Raw genomic sequence first — 23,566 nt, forward strand, 5'->3', positions numbered from 1 at the left:
TTCATGACTACATTGAAACTAGAATAGAGAGAAATCAGTGTGGAAACTGCAAGAGGTACCATAGATCGTTCTACATGGAAATAATGGTAGTAAATAGTTTTTGATTTATTAAATACAGTTATATATTACAATTATAATAACAATATTATGATGTAATACAATGTAATAATAATTATAATTCACTATTATAATTGTATATTTATATTACATGCAATATTACTAATAATATTGCGATATAGTTGTATAATATAATATATTGTATGTATATATACTTGTAAACCGCCCTGAGTCCCCTTCGGGGTGAGAAAGAAGGGCGGGATATAAATGTCGCAAATAAATAAATAAATAAATAATACATTTTTGTTATTTAAACTATACATATTGCGAAATTATGGTTTTTTTCTCTCTCGAAGTGACACACCACCCAAGTCATGCTAGGTTTTTTGGTGAATTTTGACACCCCAAGCACAAAAGCTTGCCCATCATTGGTTTAGGGGCTGGGCTGTGGCGCAGATGGCTAGTAACCAGCTGCTATAAATCACTACTGACCGAGAGGTCATGAGTTCGAAGCCCGGGTTGGGTTAAGGCTCCGACCATTAATAGCCCCGGCTTGCTGTTGACCTATGCAGCCCCGAAAGACAGTTGCATCTGTCAATTAGGGAAATTTAGGGACGCTTTATGCGGGGAGGCTAATTTACAACACCATCAAACTGCCAGCAAAACACGAGGAAAGGAATGAGGAAGTACAGCCACTACTGGACGGTGAAGCAACAGCTCCCCCTGTGGCCGGAATCGTGAAGCTGGAAAAATGTTAAAAATGCCTCTGAGTCTGTCTAATGTATGTTGTTTGTCTGTTGGCATTGAATGTTTGCCATATATGTGTTCATTGTAATCCGTCCTGAGTCCCCTTCGGGGTGAGAAAGAAGGGCGGAATATAAATACTGTAAATAAATAATAATAAATAGGCTGAAATATAGAAGGAAGATCCAAAGTCATGGCTGGATGTTGGATTTGGACTGGACTCTCACAGTTCTTCAACTAATATGGTGGGTTTTGTACTTTTCTTGTGTATATCTCTGTATCTTTAGCATGCCAAGGCATTTTTCTACAACCGTGTCTATATTTGGATATGCCACCCACCAGCTAGTGCATAGCTCTCGGTCATTCCTGACTGATTTTAGAGATCATATTTACCAAATCAGTGGTTGCATTAACGTTACCCGGGACTGGGGAAGAGGTTTATTTCCATTTATCTCCGATAAGAATTTGCCAGCCTTTGCAAACCTCTTCATATTTAAGACAAACACTTGAGATCAGAGGAAACTGAACGCGGAAGAAACCAAAACAGACAGATTCATCCATCCAAGTCCAGCGCTTGGAGATTAGCTCTTAAATTGCTTGCATTTCTATGTCTGTATATTGGAACCCAGTTTGTGGGGTTGATTAGAGTTCCCTGAGAGTCTCTTCATCTTTAAAAGCAACATGACGACAGGGAGGCATTAAGTATCCTTTCCATACTGGGAACAAGTGCGCTGACTGGATTTGCTCAATGCAAATGGGAAGTCATTGCATTTCAACATTTAGCAAGATAGTCGACATTCGCCAGAGTTGGGAGCGCAAAAATGGGGAAAAAAATCTACCTTCTTTATACAAGCAGTCCCCAAGTTACAAACAAGATAGGGTCTGTAGGTTTGTTCTTAAGTTGAATTTGTTGGCAAGTCGGAACAAGAAAGTTTTTAAGTGTAACTCCAGCCACACACAAACACACACACTGTATATACTCGAGTATAAGCCTAGTTATTATTATTATTATTATTATTATTATTATTATTATTATTATTAAGTTTTATTATTATTATTACTGTATATACTCGAGTATAAGCCTAGTTAATCACTTTAGGGTTTAATCACCCTAACTACACAACATTCACACTGACCTCTCTCACCCTAGACTTTCCACAGATATATATTAACCTCTTTGCTTAGTTTTCTCCATGCCTCACAACCTCTGAGGATGCCTGCCATAGATGTGGGCGAAACGTCAGGAGAGAATGCTTCTGGAACATGGCCACACAGCCCGAAAGACATACAACAACCCTGTGATCCCGGCCATGAAAGCCTTCAACAACACACCTCACAACCTCTGAGGATGCCTGCCCTAGATGTGGGCGAAACGTCAGGAGAGAATGCTTCTGGAACATGGCCACACAGCCCGAAAGACATACAACAACCCTGTGATCCCGGCCATGAAAGCCTTCGACAACACACCTCACAACCTCTGAGGATGCCTGCCATAGATGTGGGCGAAACGTCAGGAGAGAATGCTTCTGGAACATGGCCAGACAGACCCAAAAACACACAACAACCCTATTATTATTATTATTATTATTATTATTATTATTATTATTATTATTATTATTATTAAGTTTTATTATTATTATTACTGTATATACTCGAGTATAAGCCTAGTTAATCACTTTAGGGTTTAATCACCCTAACTACACAACATTCACACTGACCTCTCTCACCCTAGACTTTCCACAGATATATATTAACCTCTTTGCTTAGTTTTCTCCATGCCTCACAACCTCTGAGGATGCCTGCCATAGATGTGGGCGAAACGTCAGGAGAGAATGCTTCTGGAACATGGCCACACAACCCGAAAGACATACAACAACCCTGTGATCCCGGCCATGAAAGCCTTCAACAACACACCTCACAACCTCTGAGGATGCCTGCCCTAGATGTGGGCGAAACGTCAGGAGAGAATGCTTCTGGAACATGGCCACACAGCCCGAAAGACATACAACAACCCTGTGATCCCGGCCATGAAAGCCTTCGACAACACACCTCACAACCTCTGAGGATGCCTGCCATAGATGTGGGCGAAACGTCAGGAGAGAATGCTTCTGGAACATGGCCAGACAGACCCAAAAACACACAACAACCCTATTATTATTATTATTATTATTATTATTATTATTATTATTATTATTATTATTATTCCTCACAACCTCTGAGGATGCCTGCCATAGATGTGGGCGAAACGTCAGGAGAGAATGCTTCTGGAACATGGCCACACAGCCCGAAAGACATACAACAACCCTGTGATCCCGGCCATGAAAGCCTTCAACAACACACCTCACAACCTCTGAGGATGCCTGCCCTAGATGTGGGCGAAACGTCAGGAGAGAATGCTTCTGGAACATGGCCACACAGCCCGAAAGACATACAACAACCCTGTGATCCCGGCCATGAAAGCCTTCGACAACACACCTCACAACCTCTGAGGATGCCTGCCATAGATGTGGGCGAAACGTCAGGAGAGAATGCTTCTGGAACATGGCCAGACAGACCCAAAAACACACAACAACCCTATTATTATTATTATTATTATTATTATTATTATTATTATTATTATTATTATTATTAAGTTTTATTATTATTATTACTGTATATACTCGAGTATAAGCCTAGTTAATCACTTTAGGGTTTAATCACCCTAACTACACAACATTCACACTGACCTCTCTCACCCTAGACTTTCCACAGATATATATTAACCTCTTTGCTTAGTTTTCTCCATGCCTCACAACCTCTGAGGATGCCTGCCATAGATGTGGGCGAAACGTCAGGAGAGAATGCTTCTGGAACATGGCCACACAACCCGAAAGACATACAACAACCCTGTGATCCCGGCCATGAAAGCCTTCAACAACACACCTCACAACCTCTGAGGATGCCTGCCCTAGATGTGGGCGAAACGTCAGGAGAGAATGCTTCTGGAACATGGCCACACAGCCCGAAAGACATACAACAACCCTGTGATCCCGGCCATGAAAGCCTTCGACAACACACCTCACAACCTCTGAGGATGCCTGCCATAGATGTGGGCGAAACGTCAGGAGAGAATGCTTCTGGAACATGGCCAGACAGACCCAAAAACACACAACAACCCTATTATTATTATTATTATTATTATTATTATTATTATTATTATTATTATTATTCCTCACAACCTCTGAGGATGCCTGCCATAGATGTGGGCGAAACGTCAGGAGAGAATGCTTCTGGAACATGGCCACACAGCCCGAAAGACATACAACAACCCTGTGATCCCGGCCATGAAAGCCTTCGACAACACTTTTATTATTTTACTCTGTTTAATATTACTTTTATTATTTTACTGCATTTATTATTATTATTATTACATGTATTATTTCACTATTATTATTAAAAGGACACATAAGCAAGCACATTTACATTGAAGAAGATGGAAATAATGATTTAATCGGAGTTGGTCTTGAATTATACATGTCAACGGGGAGAAAGGGGATGTGGAGCACGCACTCGAGGCCGCTTTGTCGTAATGAGTTCTGCCACCAAGTGCTTTGAAGGACTTCACAAATCAATTCTCCAGCAACAGGCAGCACCCTTGGACCGTTGCAGCAGAGAGCCCGGCCATTGCTTCGAGGTCACCTTTTCTAGCAACCCAGAGAGCATCAGAGAATTGCAAAGCCTATTGCAATGGGTAATAACAATGGTGGTATTCTTAGGAAGTCATCTACTGCCATTGTTATCCTTCTGATGAAGTTTTCCTATCAGCATCCCTGTCCAAGATGGAAAAAAAAAAGAGGAAAGGGAGCGAGGAAATGGACTAATATAGGATGGGAATCTCCTATGGATCTACTCCAATGATGGGCAACCTTTTGCGCTTGGTGTGTCAAAATTCACCCAAAAAAACCTAGCATGACTTGGGTGGTGTGTCACTTCGAGAGAGAAAAAAAAACCCCATAATTTCGCAACATGTATAGTTTAAATAACAAAAATTTATAATTGTAATATATAACTCTATTTAATAAATCAAAAACTATTTACTACCCTTATTTCCATGTACAACGATCGATGGTACCTCTTGCAGTTTCTCTCTATTCTAGTTTCAATGTAGTCATGAATAATGAATAATATAATAGTAATAATATGATAATATACTACAATAATAATAGAATAATAATAGAATGATATATATATATATATATACAGTAGAGTCTCACTAATCCTAGCCTCGCTTATCCAAGCCTCTGGATTATCCAAGCCATTTTTGTATTCAATGTTTTCAGTATATCGTGATATTTTGGTGCTAAATTTGTAAATGCAGTAATTACAACATAACATTATTGCATATTGAACTACTTCTTCTGTCAAATTTGTTGTCTAACATGATGTTTTGGTGCTTCATTTGTAAAATCATAACCTAATTTGATGTTTTATAGGCTTTTCCTTAATGCCTCCTTGTTATCCAAGATAGTCGCTTATCCAAGCTTCTGCCGGCCCGTTTAGCTTGGATAAGTGAGACTCTACTGTGTATATATATATATATATATACAGTAGAGTCTCACTTATCCAAGCTAAACGGGCCAGCAGAAATTTAATTACCTATATATATATATATATATATATAGGTAATTAAATTTCGGCCTAGGACAAAACATCAAAACTACACATCCCAGAAACACACAATAATTGTTTTTATCCAATTGCTGCCAGTTAGAAGGCTAAGCTCCTCCCACTTGGTCTCCTAGCAACCCACACAGTCCAGGGGACAGGCAGAGTTAGGCCTCACTTAGGCCTTTTCCACAGATTATCAGATTTTAACTGGATTATATGGCAGTGTAGACTCAAGGCCCTTCCACACAGCTATATAACCCATTTATAATGGACTTAATGTCAGGGGGAAACCTTGACCCTTGACCTTAACTACCACCAATTCCTCAAGACTTTATTTCCCAGACCACCAGACTTCGCCACAGCAACGCGTGGCCGGGCACAGCTAGTATCTATATATATAAAATGTAATGTGCATAATTCCCATGGAGTAAACAACAAAACCACTGGACCCAATCACACCAAATTTGGCCACAAAAGACATTAGTCATCCAATCAATCTGCAGGCGGCAGCGTGTCAGCAAAAATGGCTAGGCGTGTCAGTGCTGACATGCGTGTCATAGGTTGGCCATCACTGATCTACTCACATTTGCATGTTTTCGAACTGCTAGTTTGGCAGAAGCTGGAGCTGCCAGTGGGAGCTCACTCCGCTCCCCGGATTCGAACCGCCAACCTTTCGGTCAGCATGTTCCGCAGCTTAATCCGCTGCACCACCGGGGGCTCCATACGTCGCAACTTGTTTAAGCAGCCGTTTAAAAACATTGCAAAGAAGAGCAATGGCAAAAGTTATAAAAATCAAACAGATCTGCGAGTTACTGTTTTAATCCCCAAATCTAACAAGTTTTATCAGGTGAGTAGGTAGCGAGGTAAAAACATGAGAGCCGACAAATGTTGAAGGAATTCCTAGCTGATAAATCACCTGCCTCTTTGTTGATGAATGGGAGTAATTAATCGATCAGACTCAAATCAATGTATATATCACCAAAATTCAATGTACTTACATTTTTCCCCTTGAGATATTGAAGTTTTAATAAGAAAACATAGAAATGTAATACATTATAGCACTGTTCCAAATATCAAGATAGCTGTGTTGATCCATGATGTCTGAATAGTAATAATGATGGTTGAAGTTACAAGGAGAGAATACCGTATATACTCAAGTATAAGCCGACCCGTATATAAGCCGAGGCACCTAATTTTACCACAAAAAACTAGGAAAACATTGACTCAAGTATAAGCCGAAAGTGGTAAATTTCAGAAATAAAAATAGATACTAATAAAATTACATTAATTGAGGCATCCGTAGGTTAAATGTTTTTGAATCTTTACATAAAACTGTAATTTAAGATAAAACTGTCCAACTCTGGTTAAATCACTAGTGTCACCTTCTTCAATGTAAATGTGCTTATGTATCCTTTTAATAATAATAGAGTAAAATAATAAAGGTAATAATACTAATAAATACAGTAAAATAACAAATGTAAAAATAAATAGATTCAAAGAATAAATGTAACAATAATCGTATCGGAGTGAAATAATAAATGTATTAATAATAATAAAAATAGAGTGAAATAAATGTAATAGTAACAATATTAATAGAATAAAATAATAAATGTAATAAATAGAGTAAAATAATAAGTATAAAAATAAATAGAGTAAAAGAATAAATGTAACAATAATTGTATTGGAGTGAAATAATAAATGTATTAATAATAATAAAAATAGAGTGAAATAAATGTAATAATAATAATGTAATAAATAGAGTAAAATAATAAGTATAAAAATAAATAGAGTAAAATAATAAATGAAACAATAATCGTATCGGAGTGAAATAATAAATGTATTAATAATAATAAAAATAGAGTAAAATAAATGTAATAGTTACAATATTAATAGAGTAAAATAATAAATGTACTAATAATACTAATAAATACAGTAGAATAATAAATGTAAAAATAAATAGATTAAAATATTAAATGTAACAATAATTGTATCGGAGTGAAATAATAAATGTATTAATAATAATAAAAATATAGTGAAATAAATGTAATAGTAACAATATTAATAGAGTAAAATGATAAATGTAATAATGGTAATAAATAGAGTAAAATAATAAATGTAATAATAATACTAATAAATACAGTAGAATAATAAATGTAAAAATAAAAAGATTAAAATATTAAGTGTAACAATAATCGTATCGGAGTGAAATAATAAATGTATTAATAATAATAAAAATAGAGTGAAATAAATGTAATAGTAACAATAGTAATACTGTAAAATAATAAATGTAATAATGATAATAAATAGAGTAAAATAATAAATGTAATAATAATAATAAATAGAGTAAAATAATACATGTAATACTACCAATAATAATAGAGAAAAATAATAAATGCACCATATATACTTGAGTATAAGCCGACTCAAATATAAGCCAACCAGGCGTATAAGCTGAGGGGGGCATTTTCAGTCCTAAAAAAGGGCTGAAAAACTCGGCTTATTCTTGAATATATAGGGTAGTAAATCTCTTCCATCCACAGAACATGGGATCATCTGGTAGAGATTTGGGGACAGACAAAAACAAATGCGACATGCTGAGTGACGTTAGCTCGTGGAATCTGCTGCTGCAAGCGGTGGCATTGGCTTCAAGCCTAGAAGTCAATATCAATGATTAAACAAATTCATGGTAGGTCTCCATGGCTATTAATCATGGGAGCTAAGTGAGACCTCAAAGCACGGAAGCAGCTTATGTCTGAATGCAGAGTGTTGGGGACAAACAGTGGCCGAGTCTTCATTCTTACCCTTTGCTTTCTTGAGACGTTGGGCTGGCCGTTGATCTTGTGTGGGTCGAGAACAGGGATGGACAGTGGCCAAACCCATCTATAAACATGGGGGGGGGTGTGACCCTGCTGGTTCTCTTGGACATCTCAGCGGCTTTCGATACCATCGACTATGGTCTCCTTCTGGGACGTCTCTCTGGGATGGGCCTTGGGGGTGCTGTTTTGCAGTGGCTCCGCTCCTTCCTGGAGGGTCGTTCCCAGATGGTGAAGCTGGGGGACACCTGCTCGGACCCCTGGCCATTGACCTGTGGGGTCCCGCAAGGGTCTATTCTGTCCCCCATGCTTTTCAATATCTACATGAAACCGCTGGGTGAGGTCATCCGGGGTTTTGGAGTTTGGTGCCATCTCTACGCGGATGACGCCCAACTCTATTATTCTTTTCCACCTAAATCCAAGGAAGCCCCTCGGATTCTGGACCAGTGCCTGGCTGCTGTGTTGGCCTGGATGAGGGCGAACAAGCTGAAGCTTAATCCCGACAAGACAGAGGTCCTCCAGGTCAGTCGCAAGTCTGATCGGGGTGTTGGGTGGCCACCTGTGCTTGACGGGGTCGCACTCCCCCTGAAGGCGCAGGTCCATGGCAGCTTGGGGGTCCTCCTGGATTCGGGGCTGACGCTTGAGGCTCAGGTGTCGGCCGTGGCCGGGAGGGCCTTTGCACAACTCAAACTTGTGCGCCAGCTGCGACCATACCTCGAGAAGTCAGATCTGACCAGGGTGGTCCATGCCTTAGTTACCTCTAGGCTGGATTACTGCAATGCGCTCTACGTGGGGCTGCCTTTGAAGACGGCTCGGAAACTACAACTAGTACAACGATCGGCAGCCAGGTTTCTAACTGGGGCAGATTACAGGGCGCACTCAACGCCTCTGTTTAAGGAGCTCCACTGGCTGCCATTTATTTTCCGAGCCCGATTCAAGGTGCAGGTGATCACCTACAAAGCCCTAAACGGTTTGGGACCCACCTACCTTAGAGACCGCATTTCCCCCTATGAACCCGCACGACCTCTTCGCTCGTTGGGGGAGGCCCTCCTCTCGCTCCCACCACCCTCGCAGGCGCGGTTGGTGGGGACGAGGGAGAGAGAGGGCCTTCTCCGCCGTGGCCCCCATCCCAGCTCTGGAACTCGCTCCCCAGGGAGATTAGGCAGGCCCCTACCCTACTCTCATTCAGGAAGAGCCTGAAAACTTGGCTCTTCCAGAAGGCCTTCGTTGACTGATCCTTGTGGGATCATGTTATTTACCTATGAAGCAGTAGACCCTCTGGATTGTTTTTAGGATTCATTCAGCACTTTAAGTATTACACCTGCTGTATCATTATCCCTCCCTGATAACTTGATATTGCTTTGCACCTTGGCCTGGATCTTTTGACCCAAATCGGGATTTTAATATTATTGTGTATATTGACTTTTATGACTGTTTTTAATCATGTTGAAGTTTTACTGCTCGGTTTAATGTTTTATCTGACTTGTGCTGTCGTGTCTGGGCATGGCCCCATGTAAGCCGCCCCGAGTCCCTCCGGGGAGATGGGGCGGGATATAAGAATAAAATTATTATTATTATTATTATTATTATTATTATTATTATTATTATTATAAACATAATAAAAGTGAAAATATGTATCTGTGTGTGTGGCTGGGGTGTCCACTTTTTGCTGACACGCTGCCGCCTGCAGATTGATTGGATGACTAATGTCTTTTGTGGCCAAATTCGGTGCGATTTGGTCCAGTGGTTTTGTTGTTTACTCCATGGGAATTATGCACATTACATTATCTATCTTCTATCTATATATATAAAAGAGTGATGGCATCACGGCAACCCACAAAACAACAAAACGACAGGCCCCCCAACCTCGAAATTTGACAACACAACCCATCATCCACGCCTCTAGGTTGATACAACAAAAAGAAAAGAAAAATAAAGTCCTAATTACAGGGAGGGGAATAATAGTTTTTATCCAATTGCTGCCAGTTAGAAGGCTAAGCTCTGCCCACTTGGTCTCCTAGCAACCTCCTCAGCCCAGGGGACAGGCACAGTTAGGCCTCACTTAGGCCTCTTCCACAGATTATCTGATTTGCACTGGATTATATGGCAGTGTAGACTCAAGGCCCTTCCACATCTATATAACCCATTTAGAATCTTATATTATCTGCTTTGAACTGGATTATCTTGACTCCACACTGCCATATAATCCACTTCAGTGTGCATACTAAACATAAAGACAACCATACAACAGACATTCAATACCACCACTACCTCAACAATTTCTCACCAACACCACCAGACAACGCCACAGCAACGCGTGGCCGGGCACAGCTATATTCTATTATTATTGTAGTATATTATTATATTATTACTGTTATATTACTATTATATTCACTATTCATGACTACATTGAAACGACAATAGAGAGAAATCAGCGTGGAAATGGCAAGAGGCGCCATAGATCGTTGTACATGGAAATAATGGTAGTAAATAGTTTTTGATTTATTAAATACAGTTATATATTACAATTATACATTTTTGTTATTTAAACTATACATATTGTGAAATCAAGTCATGCTAGGTTTTTTGGTGAATTTTGACACACCAAGCGCAAAAGGTTGCTGCCCATCATTGACTTACACTGACAAGCTCCTGCCTCCATGATTTATAGGAGTTGTAGGGACTGGGATGTATAGTTCACCTGCCATCAATGAGCATTCTGAACTCCACCAACGATGGACTTCTAACTAACTTGGCACACAGAACCCACATGAGCAACAAAAAATACCGGAGGTCTTTGGAGAGCTTTATAGGAGTTGTAGTTCACCTATATCCAGAACCCAAACAATGATGGATCGGGACCAAACTTGGCATGCAGACCCGATATGTCCAAATTGGAATACTGGTGCGTTTTGAAGCGAATTGGCCTGAGGATGCCTGCAACAGATGTGGGCGAAACGTCAGGAGAGAATGCTTCTGGAACATGGCCACACAGCCCGAAAGACATACAACAACCCTGTGATCCCGGCCATGAAAGCCTTCGACAACACACCTCACAACCTCTGAGGATGCCTGCCATGGATGTGGGCGAAATGTCAGGAGAGAATGCTTCTGGAACATGGCCACACAGCCCGAAAGACATACAACAACCCTGTGATCCCGGCCATGAAAGCCTTCGACAACACACCTCACAACCTCTGAGGATGCCTGCCATGGATGTGGGCGAAACGTCAGGAGAGAATGCTTCTGGAACATGGCCACACAGCCCGAAAGACATACAACAACCCTGTGATCCCGGCCATGAAAGCCTTCGACAATTCATCAACCAGAGAAATCAGCCAGAACAGAGCACATGATGAACCAAACTGGACACAGGATATGATCTGAGAAGACAGAAATGCTTGACCACTCCAACAACTATCATGTCAGACGACACAGAGAAGCCACTGAAATCCACAAGAAGCATGTGGACAACGTCAACAGAAAGGAGGAAACCAGGAAAATGAACAAAATCTGGCCACCAGTATTAAAAAAACCCTCAAAAACCAGAACAGTAAATAAGGAGCAACACTCTGAAAACAGAGGAGTTCCAGACAGGAATCAACCAGGGGCAGCTCACGACTCTGAACAAAGGATTTCCCCAGGCAGGAAGAAGCCAGGAGATGAATCTATTCAATGCTAATCAAGGTGATTAACTGCACCATTCACACGGGCTTTCCAACTGACAAAGAGTTCTTCCCTCACCCTGGTCTTTCCACAGATATATATATATATAAACCTTCCTTTAGTTTCTCCAAATACCTCACAACTTCAGAGGATGTCTGCCATAGATGTGGGCGAAACATCAGGAGAGAATGCTTCTGGAACATGGCCATAGTTTCCAACAGACCTCACAACCTCTGAGGATGCCTGCCCTAGATGTGGGCGAAACGTCAGGAGAGAATGCTTCTGCAACATGGCCAGGCAGTCCGGAATATATACAACAACCCTATTATTATTATTATTATTATTATTATTATTATTATTATTCCTCACAACCCCTGAGGATGCCTGCCCTAGATGTGGGCGAAACGTCAGGAGAGAATGCTTCTGCAACATGGCCAGGCAGTCCGGAATATATACAACAACCCTATTATTATTATTATTATTATTATTATTATTATTATTATTCCTCACAACCTCTGAGGATGCCTGCCATAGATGTGGGCGAAACGTCAGGAGAGAATGCTTCTGCCACATGGCCAGGCAGCCCGGAAAACATACAACAACCCTATTATTATTGTTATTATTATTATTGTTATTGTTATTATTATTATTATTATTATTCCTCACAACCTCTGAGGATGCCTGCCCTAGATGTGGGCGAAACGTCAGGAGAGAATGCTTCTGCCACATGGCCAGGCAGCCCGGAAAACATACAACAACCCTATTATTATTATTATTATTATTATTATTATTATTATTATTATTATTATTATTATTATTCCTCACAACCTCTGAGGATGCCTGCCCTAGATGTGGGCGAAACGTCAGGAGAGAATGCTTCTGCGACATGGCCAGGCAGCCCGGAATACATACAACAACCCTATTATTATTGTTATTATTATTATTGTTATTGTTATTATTATTATTATTCCTCACAACCTCTGAGGATGCCTGCCCTAGATGTGGGCGAAACGTCAGGAGAGAATGCTTCTGCCACATGGCCAGGCAGCCCGGAATACATACAACAACCCTATTATTATTGTTATTATTATTATTGTTATTATTATTATTATTCCTCACAACCTCTGAGGATGCCTGCCCTAGATGTGGGCGAAACGTCAGGAGAGAATGCTTCTGCCACATGGCCAGGCAGCCCGGAAAACATACAACAACCCTATTATTATTGTTATTATTATTATTGTTATTGTTATTATTATTATTATTATTATTATTCCTCACAACCCCTGAGGATGCCTGCCCTAGATGTGGGCGAAACGTCAGGAGAGAATGCTTCTGCCACATGGCCAGGCAGCCCGGAATACATACAGCAACCCTGCAACCATATTATTTCCTTTGAGGGGGTGGGGGGAAGAGGAAGTTTTCCCATCAGTCCAGAAAAAAAGAAAAGAAAAGAAAGCAGCTGGTTTATAAACACTGGAATCAGCAGCAGCAGCAGCGGCTCCATTCCACGCCCTTATAGGGGAGACTCGGACTGTACCAAGTCCTTTTGTCTATTGGGAGGGGGGTGGATAGGTGGGGTGGGGACAACAGAGGCTGTGGCGACCCCCATTGAGGCCAAAGGGTTGGGGGCCAAACCGTGCCAGGCATTGCCTCGTCAAGTTAAAAACTAAAAAGAGAAGATTGTTTAACTCTCTCTCTCTCCCCCCCCCCCCCCCCATAGACAAAAAGCTCGCCTATCTTTCCCTGCATCCTTGCCCCCCCCCCCGGGTCTGGAATGGTTTCTCCCAGATGCTCTATTTAATCCCCGCGACTGCAGCATCTCCGGCTTCTTCTTGGGCGTCCGGAGCGGCCTCGTCTTATCTGAGGCTGGAAGCACTGCGGTGGGGGTCTCGGAGGCAGGATAGACCCCCGAATAGAGCCCTTTCCCACGAATAGATCCCCTTCCCATATATCCCCCCATATTGGGGGGGGGGGAGCTCGGAAGGAAGGAGAACCCCTTGAGAAGAACCCATCTTTCCATCCATCCGTCTTAACTACCCCTTCCCCCCAACCCTCCCCCTCCCTACCCCTAGCCTCCCCCCTACCCAACCCAGACGAGATGTTATCCCGGTTTTGGAGCGCGTTGGTCCTGCTGGGCTGGCTCTGGATCGTCGCCACCCGAGGCAACCTCTCTCGCGACCGTGAGTCTCTCTCTCTCTCTCTCTCTCTCAATTCTTCTTGCTTTCAAAAGAGGAGGAGGATGAAGATGAGGAAGGGGAGCCTTGCAAGACCCTCCCCCGCCACCCTCCGAATCTCATCCCTCCTTCAGAGATTGATTCCATCATGTTTAGCCTGATGCGCAGGGAAGATAACCGTATATATAGATAATATATAAGGAGGGTCTTTGGGGGCTAGATCTGAAGGGGAGGGGGCAGAGGAAGGAAAGAGCTGCATATAGATAGATATCTATCATGTATGGATAGATATCATCATGTCAATAAACAATAATAAATAAATAATCTAATGTAAAAAAAAAATTCTCAGCGGCACTGAAAGCTTTATTTACATTATTTACAGTGCTAGTGACCAAAACTGTCAATAGATGCATATATATATATATATATACACACACACAATGACCAAAACTGCAAATAGATATCTATATCTATATCTAATGTAAAAAAACTCAGCGGCACTAAAAGCTTTATTTACATTATTTACAGTGCTAGTGACCAAAACTGTCAATAGATGCATATATATATATATATATATATATATATATATATACACACACACAATGACCAAAACTGCAAATAGATATCTATATCTATAATGTAAAAAAACTCAGCGGCACTAAAAGCTTTATTTACATTATTTACAGTGCTAGTGACCAAAACTGTCAATAGATGCATATATATATATATATATACACACACACAATGACCAAAACTGCAAATAGATATCTATATCTATATCTAATGTAAAAAAACTCAGCGGCACTAAAAGCTTTATTTACATTATTTACAGTGCTAGTGACCAAAACTGTCAATAGATGCATATATATATATATATATATATATATACACACACACAATGACCAAAACTGCAAATAGATATCTATATCTATAATGTAAAAAAACTCAGCGGCACTAAAAGCTTTATTTACATTATTTACAGTGCTAGTGACCAAAACTGTCAATAGATACATATATATATATATATACACACACAATGACCAAAACTGTGAATATATATCTATCTATCTCTCTCTCTCTCTATATATGTATATATATATATATATCTCATGTGTTTGCATATCTTTTTAGACTGGAGAAAAGGAGGGTCTCTCTGTACTGGACCTGAAATTCTTATTGATATGCATTTGTATATCTACTTAGACTGAGGAAAGGAGGGTCTTTTGGGACTAGATCTGAAGGGGAGGGGGCAGAGGAAGGAGGGATCTGCATATAGATATAGATAGTTATAATAATGTAAATAATAAATAAATAATGTAATGTTAAAAAAAAACTCTCAGCAGCACTGAAAGCTTTATTTACGTTATTTACAATGCTAATGACCAAAACTGTCAATAGATAGATAGATAGATATAAGGGAAAGGAGGGTCTCTGGGTACTAGATTGGAAGGGGGGGCAGAGGAAGGAGGGATCTGCATATAGATATAGATAGTTATAATAATGTAAATAATAAATAAATAAATAATGTGATGTAAAAAAAAATACTCTCAGCGGCACTGAAAGCTTTATTTGCATTATTTACAGTGCTAATGACCAAAACTGTCTAACATGTGTTTGCATCTCTATTTAGACTGGAGAAAAGCAGGGTCTCTCTGTACTGGACCTGAAATTCTTATTGATATGCATTTGTATATCTACTTAGATTGAGGAAAGGAGGGTCTTTTGGGACTAGATCTGAAGGGGAGGGGGCAGAGGAAGGAGGGAGCTGCATATATACATATACATACATATATATGTGTGTGTGTATTTGCATATAGATATACATAGATGACAGTTTTGGTCATTAACTGTAAATAATGTAAATAAATCTCTCAGCGGCACTGAAAGCTTTATTTACATTATTTGCAGTGCTAATGACCAAAACTGTCAATAGATACATACATACATACATACATACATACATATATATATATATATACACACACACACACACACACACACACATACATATGTCATGTGTTTGCCTATCTATTTAGACTGGAAAAAGGAGGGTCTCTCGGTACTGGACCTGCAATTCTTATTGATATGTGCTTCTATATATTTATATTGAGGAAAGGAGGGTCTTCAGGTTCTGGATATGCAATTCTTGTACATATTTATATGTGCTTGTATATCACTTTAGGTTGAAGAAAGGAGGGTCTTTTGGCACTGGATCTGCAGTTATTGATATTTATTCCTCTTTATATTGCGATGTATTTTTATATATATTTCAACTGGGGATAGGGGAGTCTCTCTATACCAGAACTACAAGACTTGTGATATATAATATATAATATCTCCATGCTTATGTTGATATATCTATTTATTTAGGGATAGGAGGATCTTTCAATACTGGACCTGCAACTCCCCATATGTGTGGATATTGATACATGTTTGTGCATATCCATATAGGTTGAGAAAAGGAGGGTCTTTTGGCAGCTGCAGTTATTGATATCTGTGTGTGTATATTGTTATATTGATATCTGTTTGTAAATGTATTTAGACTAGGGATAGGAGGCCAATTCTCGATATATATATCCATGCTTAGATTGAGCAAGGTTTTTCGATCCTGGCTCTGCCATGCTTGAGATATGGATTCATGCTTCTCTGTGTTTATATGTCTACACGCGTTGCTGTGGCGAAGTCTGGTGGTCTGGGAAATAAAGTATTGAGGAATTGGTGGTAGTTAAGGTCAAGGATAAAGCTTTTCCCCTGACGTTAAGTCCAGTCGTGTCCGACTCTGGGGGTTGGTGCTCATCTCCATTTCTAAGCCGAAGAGCCGGCGTTGTCCGTAGACTCCTCCAAGGTCATGTGGCCATAGGCATGACTGCATGGAGCGTCGTTACCTTCCCGCCGGAGCCGTACCTATTCATCTACTCTCATTTGCATGTTTTCAAACTTCTGGGTTGGCAGAAGCTGAGGCTTTAGATAATCTGTGGAAGAGGCCTAAGTGAAGCCTAACTCTGCCTGTCCCCTGGGCTGAGTCGGTTGCTAGGAGACCAAGTGGGCGGAGCTTAGACTTCTAACTGGCAGCAGTTGGAAAAAAACAATTATTCCTCTCCCTCTAATTAGGACTTGATTTTTCTTTTCTTTTTGTTGTATCAACCTAGAGGCATGGATGATGGGTTGTGTTGTTAAATTTCGAGGTTGGGGGGCCTGTAGTTTTGTTGTTTTGTCCGCTGCCCTGATGCCATCACTCTTTTATATATAGATTCAGACTGGGGAAAGGAGGGTCTTTATTCTGTTCTGTTCTTCTTCCTGACAGCAATGCCATCTGTTGTGGTTCATGGCAATGCTTGGCCTCCTGTTTTAATATGTGCTGTAATGTATTTGACTATATTGTGACCCACTTTGAGCCAAAAGGAGAGGCAGGTGATTTATTATTATTATTATTATTATTATTATTATTATTATTATTATTATTGTTATTATTAGGACAACAAGATGAGTCCACAGCAGACACTCTGCTCGCTGTTGCATTGGATCACACATTGGACACTTCCCAAGTGTCTAGGACTATTATTATTATTATTATTATTTTATTATGACACAGCAAACAAGATAGATATGCTGGATTTCATATCACAAAACCACAAGTCGAACACTTCCCAAGTGTCTAGGACTGTGTGATGTATTTTCGGATGATGTGTGCAGATCCCAGCAGGGTGGCCTTTTGCAGTTGACAGATCGTGATTTTGTCAATGTCTATTGTTTCCAAATGCCGGCTGAGATCTTTTGGCACGGCACCCAGTGTGCCCATCACCACCGGGACCACCTGCACTGGTTTCTGCCAGAGTCTTTGAAGTTCTATCTTGAGGTCCTGAGAGCGGCTGAGTTTTTCCTGTTTTTCGTCAATGCGACTGTCACCTGGGATGGCGACATCAATGATCCAGACCTTTTTCTTTTCCACAACTGTGAGGTCTGGTGTGTTGTGTTCCAGAACTTTGTCAGTCTGGATTCGGAAGTCCCACAGGATCTTTGCGTGCTCATTTTCCAACACTTTTGCAGGTTTGTGATCCCACCAGTTCTTTGCTGCTGGGAGATGGTACTTGAGGCATAAGTTCTAATGATTCCTTTGGGCCACATAGTTGTATTTGTTTGTAGTCTGTCTGTGCAATTTTCTTACAGCAGCTGAGGATATGATCCATGGTTTCGTTGGTTTCCTTGCACAGTCTACATTTTGGGTCATCAGCTGATTTTTCGATCTTGGCCTGAATGGCCTTTGTCCTGATGTCTTGCTCCTGGGCTGCAAGGATCAGGCCTTCTGTCTCCTTCTTCAGGGTCCCATTCGTGAGCCAGAGCCTGGCCTTCTCCTTGTCAGCTTTTCCTTCAATTTTGTCAAGGAACTTTCCATGAAATGTTTTGTTGTGCCAGTTGTCAGCTCTAGTTTGTAGTGCGGTTTTCTTGTACTGTTTTTTTGTCTGCTGTGCTTTGAGGAGTTATTATTATTATTATTATTATTATTTATTAGCACAACAAGATGAGTCCACAGCAGATACTCTGTTGGCTGTTGTATTGGCTCACACGTCGGACACTTCACAAGTGTATTATTATTATTGGGTTGTTGTGAATTTTCCGGGCTGTATGGCCATGTTTCAGAATCATTCTTTCCTGACGTTTTGCCCACATCTATGGCAGGCATTGTCAGAGGTTGTGAGGATGCCTGCCATAGATGTGGGCAAAACGTCAGGAAAGAATGATTCTGAAACATGGCCATACAGCCCGGAAAACTCACAGCAGTCCAGTGATTCTTGCCATGAGAGCCTTTGATACCACATTGTTATAACAGTAGAGTCTCACTTATCCAACACTCACTTATCCAACGTTCTGGATTATCCAACGCATTTTTGTAGTCAATGTTTTCAATACATCGTGATATTTTGGTGCTAAATTTGTAAATACAGTAATTACAACATAACATTACTGCGTATTGAACTACTTTTCTGTCAAATTTGTTGTATAACATGATGTTTGGGTGCTTAATTTGTAAAATCATAACCTAATTTGATATTTAATAGGCTTATCCTTAATCCCTCCTTATTATCCAAGATATTCACTTATCCAACGTTCTGCCGGCCCGTTTAGGTTGGATAAATGAGACTCTACTGTATTACTATTATTGGGATCTTCCAAAAGACCCCTTAACCCAAGATCTCACCCCAGAAATGCCAACGTTGCTGCTTGATTATCCCCTCCTTCTGCAAATCTTTAGGGTCTCTCTTTCATTTATATGTTAATGTTTCTATGTGCCGCCCCATATAAATATAAAAGAATGTGGGGAGCAAGGGGCCACTTGTTTGGGAAGAAAAGACTGGAGCAGACCTTTCTATAGTGGTCATTTGTCACAGGCATCCAAGGATGCTGCTTGTTTTTGCTCACCCTTTTTGTGGCTGCATTTCTTTAGATGCTGGGGAGAGGAGGATAAGGACGATACAGGCATCTGGTAATGTACGCAAACACACCCACCTTGGGAGGGGTGGGTGGGCGAGATGTGTTCTGTAAGGGGAGGGGGCTTTCCATCCAGCCACATCAACAAGCGGTTGTTGGTTGTCGCAGCTCTCGACGCAGCGGTGGCAGGGGCCCTTGCCAAGGATGCCAGAGAGCCGGGCATCTGGCCGGACCGCATTGCTGCGTCCTTTGGGCGTTTGCTTCCAGCTTCTTGTGTTTTGTTTTAATGGCTCGCCTCCTCTCCCTCTTCTGCAGTGGCATCTCCTTGCAACTGTTGATGCCACGGCTGGGAGGATGATGAGGAAGCGGCCGGGTAGGGAGTGGCAAGGCTGTCATAAATAAGAGCACATGGCACCCTCACCACCTCCTCTCCACCCATCCCATGTAACGGCTTCTGTGTTGTCATCCAGGGACTTTGGGCATCTATTGTTCTTTGTCACCCATCCAAAGCATCCCTGCAAAAATGCCCATGACGCCCAGGCATGCGTTTGTTTTGTAACATTGTGAGCATGGAAAAGCAAGAGAGAGAGAGAAGGAGAAGCCAGGGCCGATCTGGGAAGCCCGTGCCTTTGACCATGTTTAGATTCTTTAATAATACATACAAGGACCTTCAGATTTTTCCAATTCTGAGATCGAATACTGCTGTTCTTACCTTACCCAGTCTACTTTTACAACCTCTCTGTTTTAATCCATGTTTTTTTTATTAATTCTTGTCATTTGTTTTTATTGGCTAATGTTTACATTTATATAATTGTGCATGTCTATTGTTGTGTTTTATATTGCTACTAGCTTTGCCTGGCCACGCGTTGCTGTGGCTTATGGGAATCCTTTGTTGGCCAGGTGGAATAGCAGTGAATAGCCTTGCAGTCTCAAAGCCTGGCTGTTTCCTGGAGTAGCTGGAGCTGTTTGTTGTATGAACGTAGAGGCATGGATGAGGGGTTGTGCTGCCAAGTTTAGTGTTTCTGGGATGTGTAGTTTTGTTGTTTTGTCCTAGGCCGAAATTTCATTACCCTGAATATATATAGATTGTTCTTATTTAGGCTTGGCCCCATGTAAGCCGCCCTGAGTCCCCTTTGGGGAGATAGAGGCGGGGTATAAAAATAAAATTACAGTAGAGTCTCACTTATCCAACACTCACTTATCCAAGCCTCTGGATAATCCAAACCATTTTTGTAGTTATTGTTTTCAATATATCGTGATATTTTCGTGCTAAATTCATAAATACAGTAATTACAACATAACATTACTGCGTATTGTACTACTTTTTATGTCAAATTTGTTGTATAACATGATGTTTTGGTGCTTAATTTGTAAAATCAAAGCCTAATTTGATATTTAATAGGCTTATCCTTAATCTCTCCTTATTATCCAAGATATTCGCTTATCCAAGCTTCTGCCGGCCCGTTTAGCTTGGATAAGTGAGACTCTACTGTACATATGAGGACTTTCAGATTTTCCGATAAGCACTTTACAATTCTGAGCTCGAAAACTGCTGTTCTTACCTACAGCAATCGCTGTATTTTATTGTCTTTAACCAGAGGGTACTGTGAATTTGTGATGTTATGTTGACCATTTATTGCTTGTGTTTTGTGTTGCACTTGTTGTATTTTGCATGTTATGCCTTGAGTGTTCTGTGAGCCGCCCTGAGTCCCTCTGGGAGATGGTAGTAGGATATACAGTTTATTATTATTATTTATTATTATTATTATTATTTAAAACACAACAAGATGAGTCCACAGCAGACACTCTGCTGGCTGTTGTATTGGATCCCACGTCGAACACTTCCCAAGTGTCTAGGACTGTGTGATGTTTATTATTATTGTATGACACAGCAAACAAGATAGACATGCTGGATTTCGTATCACAAAATCACAAGTCGAACACTTCCCAAGTGTCTAGGATTGTGTGATGTATTTTCGGATGATGCGTGCAGATCCCAGCAGGGTGGCCTTTTGCAGTTGGCAGATTGTGATTTTGTCAATGCCTATTGTTTCCAAATGCCGGCTGAGATCTTTTGGCACGGAACCCAGTGTGCCCACCACCACCGGAACCACCTGCATTGGTTTCTGCCAGAGTCTTTGCAGTTCAATCTTGAGGTCCTGAGAGCAGCTGAGTTTTTCTTGTTGTTTTTCGTCAATGCGACTGTCACCTGGGATGGCAACATCAATGATCCAAACCTTTTTCTTTTCCACAACTGTGATGTCTGGTGTGTTGTGTTCCAGAACTTTGTCAGTCAGGAATCTTTGCGTGCTCATTCTCCAATACTTTTGCAGGTTTGTGATCCCACCAGTTCTTTAATGCTGGGAGGTGGTACTTGAGGCATAAGTTCCAATGAATCATTTGGGCCACATAGTTGTGCCTCTGTTTGTAGTCTGTCTGTGCAATTTTCTTACAGCAGCTGAGGATATGATCCATGGTTTCATCGGTTTCCTTGCACAGTCTGCATTTTGGGTCATCAACTGATTTTTCGATCTTGGCCTGAATGGCCTTTGTCCTGATGTCTTGCTCCTGGGCTGCAAGGATCTTGCCTTCTGTCTCCTTCTTCAGGGTCCCATTCGTGAGCCAGAGCCAGGTCTTCTATTATTATTATTATTATTATTATTATTATTATTATTATTATTAATTGCCTTTGTCCTGATGTCTTGCTCTTGGGCTGCAAGGATCAGGCCTTCTGTCTCCTTCTTCAGGGTCCCATTCGTGAGCCAGAGCCAGGTCTTCTCCTTATCAGCTTTTCCTTCCATTTTGTCAATGAACTTCCCATGCAATGTTTTGTTGTGCCAGCTGTCAGCTCTAGTTTGTAGTGCGGTTTTCTTTGACTGGTTTTTTGTCTGCTGTGCTTTGAGGAGTTTCTGATTTTTGACTTCAATCAAAGCATTATTATTATTATTTAAGTGGCAAGTGAAAGCAAGCCAAAGAGAGAATTAAAACATGACAGTGCCAACGAGCAGAATCACTTTGAGCAGAGATAACAGAGGGATTGGGCTTTCTTGCATCCTGGCTTTTTAAAAACCTTTATTTTTCTTCAAAATGGGGGCACAAAGTTTGAACTTTAGCCTAGGAGGGGGTTCTTCCCAAGGAAAAGCAGGACGGCGCTTTGCTTGCAATGCCATCCTATTGGGTGTTTATCTAGGTCAGAGGCAGAGAGCTGGTCCTTCTCTCCTCTTCGGGGGTGACGTTGCTGAAAGCAGGAACATCTGGCATGGTTGCACTTGGAATGCAGAGGAGGGCAGCTGCCTCTGCCGTTGGCTGGTTGAGACGAGGCTGGGCACCTGCCTCATGTTCCATCTTCCCCTTGGGTGGGTTATGGGGCACAGCGCATTGAGAGGCAGGAGCCGCCCCATCACTAGCCAGATGCTTCTGCAGGGAGGCCTTGAAGATGACGTTCTTCTCAGGGTTGTTGTATGTCTTTTGGGCTGTGTGGCCATGTTCCAGAAGCATTCTCTCCTGACGTTTCGCCTACATCTTTGGCAGGCATCCTCAGAGGTTGTGAGGCATGGATAAACTAGGCAAGGAAGGAAAAAAATATATATCTGTGGAGAGTCCAGGGTGTGACAAGAGTCCTTTGTCAGTTGAAGCCAGTGTTAATGTTTCAGTTAATCACCCTAATTAGCATTGGAATGGTTTGTCTCTTGCCTGGGGGGCATCCTTTGTTCAGAGTCATTAGCCGTCCTTGGGGCTCCTCTGCCCTCAGAGTGTTGCTTCCCATCTACTGTTCTGATTTTTCAGTTTTTTAATCCTGGTAGCCAGATTTTGTTCCTTTTCATGGTTTTCTCCTTTCTGTTGAAGTTGCCCACATGCTTGTGGATTTCAGTGGCTTCTCTGTGTCGTCTGACATGATAGTTGTTGGAGTGGTCCAGCATTTCTGTGTTCTCAAATAATACCGTGTTTCCCCGAAAATAAGACAGTGTCTTATATTAATTTTTGCTCCCAAAGATGCTCTAGGTCTTATTTTCAGGGGATGTCTTATTTTTCCATGAA

General features: G+C 41.1%; 1 protein-coding gene across 2 annotated transcripts in view; it reads left to right on the forward strand.

Annotated features, from left to right (window-relative positions):
- Nucleotides 1-13,756: 13,756 nt before the first annotated feature.
- cadm3 (cell adhesion molecule 3) overlaps nucleotides 13,757-23,566 on the forward strand; it is a 120,033-nt gene continuing 110,223 nt past the window's right edge. For both annotated transcript variants that reach the window (XM_062964748.1, XM_062964749.1), the window contains exon 1: nucleotides 13,757-14,107. In XM_062964748.1, the coding sequence (XP_062820818.1) occupies nucleotides 14,026-14,107 (82 nt within the window). In that variant the 5' untranslated portion in view covers nucleotides 13,757-14,025. The remainder of the gene's footprint in view (nucleotides 14,108-23,566) is intronic.

Source organism: Anolis carolinensis, unplaced genomic scaffold (genome assembly GCF_035594765.1).
Source record: "Anolis carolinensis isolate JA03-04 unplaced genomic scaffold, rAnoCar3.1.pri scaffold_14, whole genome shotgun sequence".
NCBI classification, from domain to species: Eukaryota; Metazoa; Chordata; class Lepidosauria; order Squamata; family Dactyloidae; genus Anolis; species Anolis carolinensis.